Here is a 12,380-nt window from a genome sequence, read left to right as displayed (position 1 = left end):
CCTTCTTGAGAATTTAATAAGCCTCTCTCATAATGAAATGTGTCAGAAGGGGCAAATATTTTGCTAGCACAGCTTGTAACTGATTGTTTGTGCCGTGGCAGCAAAGCAGTCACACAACAGAAGCACTGTGCAGTCATTTTTAAAAAGAAACATTTGGGTGAGTGCCTTAAGGGCAGGAGTTATTACTCTGCTTTTTAAAATGCATTTGCTTTCTGATCCCCACCAGCAATGTGTCAGTTTTTTTGGTGAGGATTGCATGTTACTCGCCTTAGGAAAAGCAGAATCAACATAATGAAGCAGAACGCAGCAGAGCTGTCTCAGGATGCATGAGCTGGGGCTTGGGTCATTGCTTTTTTCTTTCCCTGCAGTGGCAGAGTGCCTGTGTGTGGTGGTTTGGGAGTTACCTGCCCTCCCACTCTTGTGAAATGACCCAGAGTAGAGTCAGCCAGCTGGCAGTTAAGGAATGAAGCTTTATATTCACAGCTGAGAACAATGTGCAAGCAGAGAGTTACAGCAGATTGCAAACATATACAGTACAGACAAGTTAAAGGCAATACAGGAACACTGCAGCCCTCCCAGAGATCAGACCCCCAAGAGGGGCTCCCAACCACCCTTCCACCTTTTTCCACCTTTCTGCCTTATCCCAGACTCTGCCTCATGTGCAAGGTGAGTTGGGAGGATCAGCAAGGGGGGCTGGAAGCAGAAGTTACACAGACCCAAGCAGAAACACACACTTCCACTCGGTCTCTTCTGCCAGGCAAGCAGAGAACGAGGGGACACAGCCTCAAGCTGTGACAAGGGAAGTTTAGGCTGGATGTTAGGAGGAAGTTGTTGGCAGAGAGAGTGATTGGCATTGGAATGGGCTGCCCAGGGAGGTGGTGGAGTCACCATCCTTGGAGGTGTTGAAGCAAAGCCTGGCTGGGGCACTTAGTGCCATGGTCTAGTTGATTGGGCAGGGCTGGGTGCTAGATTGGACTGGATGAGCCTGGAGCTCTCTTCCAACCTGATTCTATGATATCCTATGACAGACACACACAATGACTTATCTGTGTTTGTGTTCTTGTTTTTATACCTCTCAGTGAGCCTATGAGTGCAGCAGACATCAGCATTCATTTCTTTTCACAGCCTATCATCTTATTCTCTCACTAAAATATTCCAATTAGCCTCAAACCAGCACACAGTAGAATTCTGCACCTTCTTGCTTCAGAGGAAAACCAAGCTCACACTCTTGGGGCTTCTTGCAGTCTAGAAGTAAGGAATATGTTGTCTGTGACTGAGCTGCTGCCAATGGCGTGGTAAATCAGGCCGGGTTATAAACCATGGTGAAGGACATCAAGCTGATAAAGATCCCCAGGGGAGCCAGCCACCTATTGCAGCCCACTCATTTGTCCCAACAGTTCCATTCTGCCAAGCACAGGAATGTCTACAGAGACATGAGGCAGTGGAGGTTTGCTGGTGTTGGGCCCTGTGTTGGGCTGAGAATGAGGGATGTTGTAAAGCAGCTGTGTCCACAGCTTCTGGGAGGTTCATCAGTCACGTTGGAACTTTCTGATGTTATCAACTGCTGCCAAGTAATCTGCCATCATTTTTAGTCTCAGTAAGTAACTTGCACCTTTCTCTGTGCTCAGCATCCAGCAGTGTGACGAGATCTCTGGGCTGAGCAGGCAGAGGGTGGGCAGTGGCTGTTCTGCCAGCCTTGGTGAGGACAATTCTGGAGCTGTCTAATTGCATGAAAGAGGGCACAGTGAGTGAGGATCAGCTTCCCTTCCCAAACAAATAGGACAGCTCACATGAATCTCTCGTGCCATCAGCAAATTCAGCTTCCTCAGAGATCTTGGCAAGCTCTGCCAGGAGGAGGAGGCAGGCTTGATCAATGCAGTATTTTAATAGCAAACTAATCAGATCCTGGGCAGAGAGAAGCTACTTTCATCCTCTTAAAAGGTATTCTTCTCTGGTAGCAGGGAAAAACCAAGTGGGCTGCCACAGAAGGAAGGAGAGAAAGGCAATGCCAGCAGAAGTATTAAGTGTGCTGCAGGCTTCACCTTGAGGCTCTCTGTGCCAAGTTGCAGCATCTCACTCAGCATGCAAAATCCTGGGTTCAGAAGTGGCTGCTGAAGACTACTACAAACTGAGGAGTGGGAGAGAGGATTTCAGCTTTCATGATGAACTTCCTGCTATCTCCCCTCCTCGCTTGCATTTCAAGGCACTTTAGTTTAGTGTCTGAAATGCCTTTTTATGTCAGTAGAAAAAATAAGGATGAAAAGGGAAAATAATTCTCTTATGAAAATTCATGAGAGCAGGCAGAGTTTAGAAGCTGTGTTGTTTATTCAGGGGAGCTTAATGACTTTTTAAAACACCAGGACTGTATGTCTGTGTGGCTTGAGTGCTTTGGTTCTTTTCCTGGGTGTACCTTGCCAGTTTTCATGTCTGTGCAGCTGTGGAGCCTGTGTGGCGGATCCAAAACTTGCAAACCATCAAGGATTTAGTTTCAAATATAGATTGCCTGTAAAAGCACAATGATCTGTTAGGGAAGAATGCACATGGACCTTTCAAACACTCTTTGCAGGTATTAAAGTGGCTAAAGGCCACTTGGGTCCATGTGCTTCTATGATGACCATTGTAAACAAGTCAGGCCAGGTGCTGACATCTCCGGAGGGCTTGTGCTGACAGATCCTGATATATGCAGAATGAGCTGGTGGCAGTTTAACATAGCCATACCTGAGTGCCATATTTCAGTGTTCAAACACAGGCCCTCTTGCTGCTGAGTGGCTTTGCTCAGGCAGGGGCAGGTGGGGCATTATCTGACTCAGTGTTGCTGGGTCTCAGAGAGGACCTCTCTTCTGCCACGCACCCAGCAACAGAACAAGGGGACACAGCCTCAAGCTGTGCCAGGGGAGGTCTAGGCTGGATGTGAGGAGGAAGTTGTTGCCAGAGAGAGTGATTGGCATTGGAATGGGCTGCCCAGGGAGGTGGTGGAGTCGCTGTGCCTGGAGGTGTTCAAGAGGAGCCTGGATGAGGCACTTAGTGCCATGGTCTGGTTGACTGGCTAGGGCTGGGTGCTAGGTTGGACTGGCTGAGCTTGGAAATCTCTTCCAACCTGGTTGATTCTATGGTTCTTTATGAGTCCAGTGGGATGCTGCTGGAATGCAAGGCAGCTCTGCATGTTATTCTTCCCTTACAGAGGTGCAAATTCCAGGTAGAGAAATTACTCTAATCATGTATCTGCTCTCAGTTTACAGTGTTGGTATGAAATGAGGAGTCTAATCCAAAGCTCAGTTTGCATCCTGCTTTGGTGTTTTTTTTGTCAGGGAAATCTGTACGAGCTGTTTTCTTTACACAGCCTGCCTGGTAGTGCTCAAGGTAGATACAGCCCTTGTGCAAAAAGGAGGGGGTGTAAAATGAAGCCAAAGTCTTTGCTCTAATAAACAGGATACAAAAAAAGGAGAGAAGACAGCATTGCCATTTCTGCTGGCACCTTCCAGCTCTGCTGTTCTTTGCTTCAAGAACAAGAGAAACAACTTGTGCAAAGGAGAGATAGAAACAGCAAGGCACAGCTGGGTTTATCTCCAGTGTGATAAGCTTCCTTCAGGGAGACCAGAGCAAACTCTGCAGAAGGCACAGGCAGTACATTTGAAACTCTAGCTTCAGGAAGCCATTTGAGGTTTGCTCTGTCAGGGAACCTGCAAACCCTGAGGGTTGTGAGATTGCTTTTGCTACATGGAAGAGGCCTCCAAAAGACACCACTGGGAAGAGATGGATTTGCATGCTATCAGCCCAGCTAGGATCAGAGCTGTGAGGGCTTGCAGACTTCTGGCTTTAGAGCAGAGGAAGTAGGAAGAGAAGTTTCTGGCCCAGCATTTCATGTGTCATGACATCTGCAATGCCATGAGTGCTGTGTCCAGTTCTGGGCCACCCAATTCAAGAGAGATGTTGAGGTGCTGGAAGGTGTCCAGAGAAGGGCAACAAACCTGGTGAGGGGCCTGGAGCACAAACCCTGTGAGGAGAGGCTGAGGGAGCTGGGGGTGTGCAGCCTGCAGCAGAGGAGGCTCAGGGCAGAGCTCATTGCTGCCTGCAGCTGCCTGCAGGGAGGCTGTAGCCAGGTGGGGTTGGGCTCTGCTGCCAGGCAACCAGCAACAGAACAAGGGGACAGAGTCTGAAGCTGTGCCAGGGCAGGTCTAGGCTGGCTGTTAGGAGGAAGTTGTTGGCAGAGAGAGTGATTGGCATTGGAATGGGCTGCCCAGGGAGGTGGTGGAGTCTCCATGCCTGGAGGTGTTGAAGCCAAGCCTGGCTGAGGCACTTAGTGCCATGGTCTGGTTGATTGGCCAGGGCTGGGTGCTAGGTTGGAGTGGATGATCTTGGAGGTCTCTTCCAACCTGCTTGATTCTCTGATTCTATGGGACCTCAGGGTCACTTGCAGCTTGAGATAAAACAGCAAACCAAATCTGGAGCTCCCATAGTAGAAGTTCAGTGACACCAGTTTATAGCCATTAAACAATCTGGTTTGGTCAGGGTGGTATTTTGTAGGTAAGCTCTCTTGCATCACAACATTGCTGACCAGCTCAGTACTACTCAGACAGGGCCTGAAGTAAGCAGTTGTGAAGCAGAGAAGTGAGGAGTTGCAAGTAATTTGCAACATGCACTGAACCCAATTCTGCACTTGAGTAAGGTCAGTGGAAGGCTGACTTCCAGAACAAGAGCAGACAGTACCAATCACCCTGTTTTGTTTACCTGACACCTTCTGTTAGGAGAAATTCTGCAACCTGTTTTTTTTGGGGACTTTTTTGAGCAACTTTCTGCTGTTATTTGCAACAGACCTTTGAAAATCCATCTAGCAAAAACTCCTCAGGGTAAAGAAGTGTCTGGTCCCATAAAACTGTTACAGAGGTTCTGAAGTCCTAAGGATGAATTTCTGTTTGCTGTCTCTTCCCTCCCAAAACTTTGGCAGAACTTTCTAGTAGCACCCTGCCAACTTGTATTCATAACAGCCTGGTTTGGAAGTGCACTAAGATCATCACTGATCAATCTGCTGATTTACTCCATAGAATCATAGAATCAACCAGGTGGGAAGAGACCTCCAAGCTCATCCAGCCCTGCCCAACCAACCAGACCATGGCACTAAGTGCCCCAGCCAGGCTTGGCTTCAACACCTCCAGGCACAGTGACTCCACCACCTCCCTGGGCAGCCCATTCCAATGCCAATCACTCTCTCTGGCAGGAACTTCCTCCTAACATTCAGCCTAGACCTCCCCTGGCACAACTTGAGACTGTGTCTCCTTGTTCTGTTGCTGGGTGCCTGGCAGCAGAGCCCAACCCCACCTGGCTACAGCCTCCCTTCAGGCAGCTGCAGACAGCAATGAGCTCTGCCCTGAGCCTCCTCTGCTGCAGGCTGCACACCCCCAGCTCCCTCAGCCTCTCCTCACAGGGCTGTGCTCCAGGCCCCTTCCCAGCCTTGCTGCCCTTCTCTGGGCACCTTCCAGCACCTCAACATCTCTCTTGAATTGAGGGGCCCAGAACTGGACACAGCACTCCAGGTGTGGCCTGAGCAGTGCTGAGCACAGGGGCACAAGAACCTCCCTTGTCCTGCTGCCCACACTGCTCCTGATGCAGCCCAGGATGCCCTTGGCTCTCCTGGCCCCCTGGGCACACTGCTGCCTCATCTTCAGCTCCTATCTTATGTATCAATATTATACAGCTTATTAAAATATAAAATACCCATTTTTTAGGAGCTGTTGTCTCTGAATTGAACAGTGACAGCCTCAAATTGCACATTTCATAGCAGATTTACAAGGTCTCCTTTATAATTTCATGTCTTTGTAGACCACCTAATCATATTGCCCTATATTCACCACAGCTCCACTGCAGCAATGAGGGAAACCAGCTGCAGAGCAGAGACTGAGACTTCCCAATAAGTCAATTCCATTCAAATCTATTAATTAGTTTAGTAAATGCTAAGAAAATTAACTTTGAGCAACAGTTTGGAAGCAGGAATTGGAAGAATCTGAATTTATCCTTTTCATACCCACTCCCACTTTCTGTGTTGTGGCTGTGATGCTCAGGCTGGATGAGGCTGCTCTAGGGTAGGGTGTCCCTGCCCGTGGCAGGGGGGATGGAATTGGCTGATCCTTGTGGTCCCTTCCAACCCTGACTGATTCTGTGATTCTTTGGTGATGCCTTCTGAGTTTTACCCTTAAAATGTTCCCCTTTATAAAGAAGAGCTTTAAAATATCTTCAGGTTTCAGTTTTTCCCAAGAGGATTTCAAGGTAAACAAAACTGAAATTATTCATAGTTCCAGGACCTGGGTTAGGATTATAATTAAATGTAAATAAAACAAATGGCAAGTGTAAACAAACAAACTGTTTCTGGGCAGATGACTTTATTTTGGCCTCTGGCTTTCCAGAATTTATTTGCTTTGCTTTTTCATGAGGAAGAGAATTGTTAGAAGCAAAGATGTAGAGATCCCTGAAGAGCACAGCCCATGTTGTCCACTCAGAGATGCAGTCAGGAATTCACAGCATCACAGAGTGTCAGGGGCTGGAAGGGGCCTCCAAAGCTCATCCAGTCCAACCCCCTGCCAGAGCAGGATCTCCTGTGCCAGACCACACAGGGACACATGCAGGCAGGTTTTTAATATCTCCAGAGAGACTCCACAGCCCCCCTGGGCAGCCTGTTCCAGTGCTCTGTCACCCTCACAGGGAAAAAATCCTTCTCATGTTTCCATGGAACCTCCTCTGCCTCAGCTTCCACCATTGCCCCTTGCCCTGGCACTGGGCATCACCCAGCAGAGCCTGGCTCCAGCCCCCTGGCACTCACCCTGCACACATTGATAACCATTGCTGAGGTCACCTCTCAGCCTCCTCCTCTCCAATCAGCACAGCCTCAGCTCCCTCAGGCTCTCCTCCTAACAGAGCTGTTCCATTCCCTTCATCATCTTTGTGGCTCTGTGCTGGACTCTCTCAAGCAGTTCTATGTCCCTCTTGAGCTGGGGGCCCAGAACTGGACACAGTACTCCAGCTGTGGCCTCACCAGGGCAGAGTAGAGGGGCAGGAGAACCTTTCTTGACCTACTAACCGCAGCCCTTCTAATATGCCCCAGAATGGCATTGCCGCTCCTGGCCAGGAGTGCACAGGCTGTAGATTGCTTTAGAAGCAAAGTGAGACTCGGTGTGAGGTGTTTTGCTGAATCTAGAGCAGAGTTCAACCCTCCTGCCAGGCTGTCTCAGTTCCAAGAGCTGGTGCTGCCGGCCGGGAGCAGCCCCAACTCAGCAGCCAGGTGCAGGGAGGCTCAGTGCTGAGCATCCCTGGGGCTGCCAGCTGGGACTGGTCTCACAGCTGAATCCATCAGCAATCCCTGGGGCTTCTGGCTATACAGAGCACACCTGGAAGCTATAAAACCTTGAGTGGGACAGCTTGTGCAGCCATTTTCCACAGCTCGAGCTGTGTGCTTGGCAGAGCTGTGCTGTTTGGCTGTGGTGTGCAGTGTGCCTGGCCAGAGCTGCCACGCGTGGCCCTGGCTGGTGATTTCTGCCTTCTCCCTGCTGCCGTGGTGCAAGCAAAGCAGTTGCAGTCTCCCTGTGTCTCCACAGCATGTGGTAAGTCGTGTGTCTGTGTAGTGGGTAGTGCAGCCGAGCCAGTGCATGTTCTCTCTGGGGTGAAGTGTGGATGCTTTTAAACCACTCAATTTCTTTATGCATTGAAATATTAAGAGTCTGAATCCTGTAAAGCTTAATTGCTCCTTAAATCTTGTGCCTTTTGGTGCACCAGGCAGATGCAAAAGCAGGCAGAGTTTGCCTGTAGGTCTTAGTACTTGAGCAAGACATTCATGTTCATTTGCTTCTGGGATCCCAAGCCCACTTGCTTCTCTTGTCCATATGCTCTTACCCCAGTGGGGAGTCTCTGCTTTGTCCTTTCTGCACAGTTGTTGTTTTCTAAATTACTTGCAGTAGGTCCTTTCAACTCTGAGTCTTAAAGCAGCATTAAAGTTGGTGAAGTTGTCAGGGAAATGGAAATAAATGTAAGAAAAGGCCTAATTTGCTTTGGCCTGGCTTGCTTCTGACAGATGTATTCCAAACCCCGATGATTAGAGTAGCAAAGCATGTTCCCAGGCTCTGCCAGTGTGTGCTCTCATTGAGGAGGGATTTGCTGGCTGGCTGCTTGCAGCTGCCCATGTTCTGCTCTGGGCTTTAATTTGCTTGTTTGGATGTTTGTTGTCTGGCTGGGGGGTGATAGGATTGAAAAGCTTCCAAAAGTCTTAACCTCTGAAAATCTCACTCTGCAGAAGTCCCTGATGGCTTTTGGAGGAGAGGTGTTCTCCCCAGGGACTAGCTGCTGGTCTGTGTTCTTGGCAGAGGGCTGGATCTGGACATGCGCTGGAATCTTGGCCAGCTTGGCTAAGCAGCAGCTGAGTTCTGACCTGCTGCACACACAGCAATGCTTTGCAGTGCTGTTTGTGACAGGGCTGGAGGTTGGAAAGTGGATTAAGTGTTGGCTTTGGCAACCCAAGTGGCTGCTGGCCTGTGCTGCCAGTCCCACCACGCGGGCAGAAGGCAGGCTGGCTGCAGACTGCTTGCAGCAGTCCCCTGCCTTGCTGCCTTCTATGCAGTGCTGCTGAAATGGCTGAGTTTGAGAAAGGAGCAGATGCTTTGAGATGTACTCCACTGTGAATTCTTCTTGTTATTAAATATCACTCTTGTAGAATAAATGTCCTCTTATTATCCAAAGAGGATCCTGAAGACAAATCGGGGGGGGATGGAGAGGGGAGGAAACACTTTCCTTCAGCATCTGTAAGTGAAAGGCTGCAGATGGAGCTCAGGTGAAAGCACTGCAGTTGATAGCTGGAGGGCACGTTCTGCTTTCACACACACATGGCTTGCTGTTGGCTTCCAGGCAGCTGCAGTGAGAACAGATCTTAGACCTGGGGCTGTGCATGGTCTTTTGCTCTCAATGAAGTGATGGAAAGGGCCACCAGACTTGGTGAGCTGCTGCTGAAATGACTTGAAATGGACAAATAAAAGAATTGAAGGGAGGATGGGAAAGTGGAAAACTTTACTCCAGAAGAATACTCTAAGAGAAACTGGCTTTTGGAGGGATCATGGTAGTACCATAGACATTAACAGGAGGGAGGGTGTAAGGCTGTGCAATGGGACAAACAGTCATGGACTTCTAAAGTAATGGTGTAAAATGTCTGAATGTAGCTTGGTCCACAGCTGCTGTGCAGTGTATGTTGTAGTTGCCACTCAGAGCCTCAGGATCCTGTGATGTGTTGGGTATCAGTCTAGCTGAGTGCTGCAGCCTAGGTTTGATTTTGATGAGGTGCTCACTGCTTCAGTCACTCATCTCCATCCTGCATGTTTCATTGCTCCTCATAGTGTCATTACAAAACCTTGTCAATAGTCCCTCCCCAGCCTTCCTGTAGGCCCCTTCAGATACTGGAAGGCCACTCCAAGGTCTTCTCTAAGTCTGTTCTTCTCCAGGCTGCAGAGCCCCAACTCTTGTAGCCTGTCCTCAGAGCAGAGCTGCTGCAGCCCTCTGAGCATCTTGGTGGCCTCCTCTGGACTGGCTCCAACAGTTCCATGTCCTGCTTGTGTTGGGTTCAGAACAAATCACAGAATTTCTTAGAATCAAGCAGGTTGGAAGAGACCTCCAAGCTCAGCCAGTCCAACCTAGCACCCAGCCCTGGCCAGTCAACCAGACCATGGCACTAAGTGCCCCAGCCAAGCTTTTCTTCAACACCTCCCAGGGCAGCTGCTTGCCTGGCAGCAGAGCCCAACCCCACCTGGCTACAGCCTCCCTGCAGGCAGTTGTAGACAGCAATGAGCTCTGCCCTGAGCCTCCTCTGCTGCAGGCTGCACACCCCCAGCTCCCTCAGCCTCTCCTCGTGGGGTTGGAGTTGGTATTGTGTAGCAAATTGCAAGGTGGAGTGAAGTTGCTGTTAAAAAATACCTGTGTCTGTGTCCCTAAAAGCCTGCTCAGCTCCTCCGGCGGCGCACACCGATGCCTTCCTGCCTGAGCTCTTAGATCAGATCGTCTTCATTGTTACTTTATTTCATCTCCCCCCCCACCCCGTGCTCAGAGAGCAGAGGGCAGTTACTCTTCTCCTGAACAGCATGGGCAAAGCTGATGCAGTGCCTTGTAAATGCCTTCCACTGGAAGAGGAGGTGCACGTGGCCAAAATGAATCTACATCATGGCATTGACTTGTGGCTCAGAAGGCAAACTTCTAATCGGCTTACAACAGTAGCTGGTGATAATTACTTCGAGTCCTATCAGTCAAGTAGCTCATTACAAGAGGAAAATGAGCTATTAATCAGATTCAATTGCACGTGTTTTGCAGCAGGGTTGGGGTTTTTTGGGAGCAGATGTCTTTTCGTGCACTTTTTTAATGCAATAATTGAGTAGTCTGTGACTTGAGGACAACTGCAGGTGCTCCTGGGGTACAAAAGGCATTTGCGAGTTTGGAGATGGTCTCTGGCACTTTACAGCCTTCCTGGGGTGGGGGGGGGGGGAAGGCAGGGGGTGATGGATTGGAGAATAACAGCTGTTGAGTAGCTGCTGCATGGAGAGGGCTGCTGCCAGCGTCGTGCCGAAGCTCTTTGGCTGTTTCTGTGGCAGTGTTCAACAAAGGGGTTTTGTTTTCAAGCTGACATTACCTGAAGAGTAACTTGGCACTGTGGAGAAGGCTTGGTGAGAATGGCTCCAAGCACAGTGTGATCTAAGTCACTGGGCTGCATCCAGCTCTGGAGCCCCTGGGACAAGAGGGATGTGGAGATGCTGGAGTGTGTCCAGAGCAGGGCCAGGAGGATGCTCAGAGGCTGCAGCAGCTCTGCTGTGAGCACAGACTGAAAGAGTTGGGGCTGTGCAGGCTGGAGCAGAGGAGGCTCCCAGGGGACCTTCTGGTGGCCTTTTGGATCTGAAGGGGGCCTCCAAAAAAGCTGGGGAGGGACTTTTTAGGCTGTCAGGGAGTGACAGGGCCACGGGAAAATGGAGCAAAGCTGGAGATGGGGAGATTCAGGCTGGATGTGAGGAGGAAGTTGAGCATGAGAGTGGTGAGAGGCTGGCATGGGCTGCCCAGGGAGGTGGTTGAGGCCCCATGGCTGGAGGTGTTTGAGGCCAGGCTGGCTGAGGCTGTGTGCAGCCTGCTCTAGGGTAGGGTGTCCCTGGGCATGGCAGGGAGGTTGGAACTGGCTGCTCCTTGTGGTCCCTTCCAACCCTATCTGATTCTACAGAACTGATCATCTTAAATGTCTATTCCAGCCTCAATGGTTCCATGATTCTCCTCCACCACAGACACATGCAGGTTGGCAAAGCCCCTTGGGACCACCAAGTCCAACCTATATTCTACAAGACTCACCTTAAACTATATAGGGACAATGAGTTTAAACTGGCAGAGGGGAGATTCAAACTGGATGTTAGGAAATGGTTCTTGACAGTGAGGGTGCTGAGACACTGGAACAGATTGCCCAGGGAGGTTGTGGAGCACAGAATTACCCAATGTGATCAAAGATCAAAGATCACATTGGGTGATTCTGTGCTCCACAACCTCCCTGGAGATGTTCAAGGCCAGGTTGGATGAGGCCTTGAGCAACCTGTTCTAATGGGAGATGTCCCTGCCTATGGTGTGGATGAGCTTTGAGGTCCCTTCCAACCTAAACCGTTCTATATCCCTGAGCCCCACATCCTAACACATCCATGGTCAGTGACTCCTCCACCTCCCTGGGCAGCTCAGAAGAGGAAAATGCTGTGTCCTTAAGTCACTGATAGTTATAAATCAGAATGAAGCTGCCAAGTGTTGTAAATCCAGGCCTGCTTGCCAGTTTATGACTCTTTGGATTGCCAGCTGTAATGTGCCATGTTACAGCAGCATTGTTAGGAGCTGTATTTAATGTATTTAATGCTGTGTTGTATACTCAGCTTTGCATTCTTCTGAGCAGCTTTCAGTCTTACCATGCTTGTATCAAAGAGGGAAAAAAAAAACCAACCCAAATCTGTTTCTTGTTTTCCAGCATTCGACAGAAGAAAGGGAACTTGGCTCAGAAGCACTGGGCTGGACCAGCCAGCATAGTGAAATGCAAGCCTTGCCCCACAGCACATGCCAGTGCTGTCTGTGGATCTGATGGGCATACATACACCAGCAAGGTAAGTTCAGCTGAGCACCTGAAATCTGTCACCTGGGCTGCAGCACTAAGCTGCAACAGCTTCCATCAATGGTAACTGACAGTTTACTTCAGTTTCACACTTGATTGTTGTGTGTAAAAAGTGCTGATAAATGGAGATTTTTACATGCTTCACAAACAGCAAATGGGAATGACAAATCAGAGTCTCCTGACTCTCATGAGTCATGGTTCTCCCAATAGCTGGTTCTTGCTAGCGAAGTGCAACACTTTC

General features: G+C 49.6%; 1 protein-coding gene across 1 annotated transcript in view; it reads left to right on the top strand.

Moving 5' to 3' along the window:
* SPOCK1 (SPARC (osteonectin), cwcv and kazal like domains proteoglycan 1) overlaps nt 1-12,380 on the top strand; it is a 374,224-nt gene that overhangs the window by 235,988 nt on the left and 125,856 nt on the right. Inside the window, exon 5 of the mRNA XM_064162166.1 lies at nt 11,999-12,131. Coding sequence (XP_064018236.1) covers nt 11,999-12,131 — 133 coding nt within the window. The remainder of the gene's footprint in view (nt 1-11,998; nt 12,132-12,380) is intronic.

This window comes from Pogoniulus pusillus, chromosome 22, assembly GCF_015220805.1.
Source record: "Pogoniulus pusillus isolate bPogPus1 chromosome 22, bPogPus1.pri, whole genome shotgun sequence".
Taxonomy (NCBI): Eukaryota; Metazoa; Chordata; class Aves; order Piciformes; family Lybiidae; genus Pogoniulus; species Pogoniulus pusillus.
Note: the sequence above shows the minus strand (reverse complement) of the source record. Positions and strands in the feature narration are given on the sequence as shown.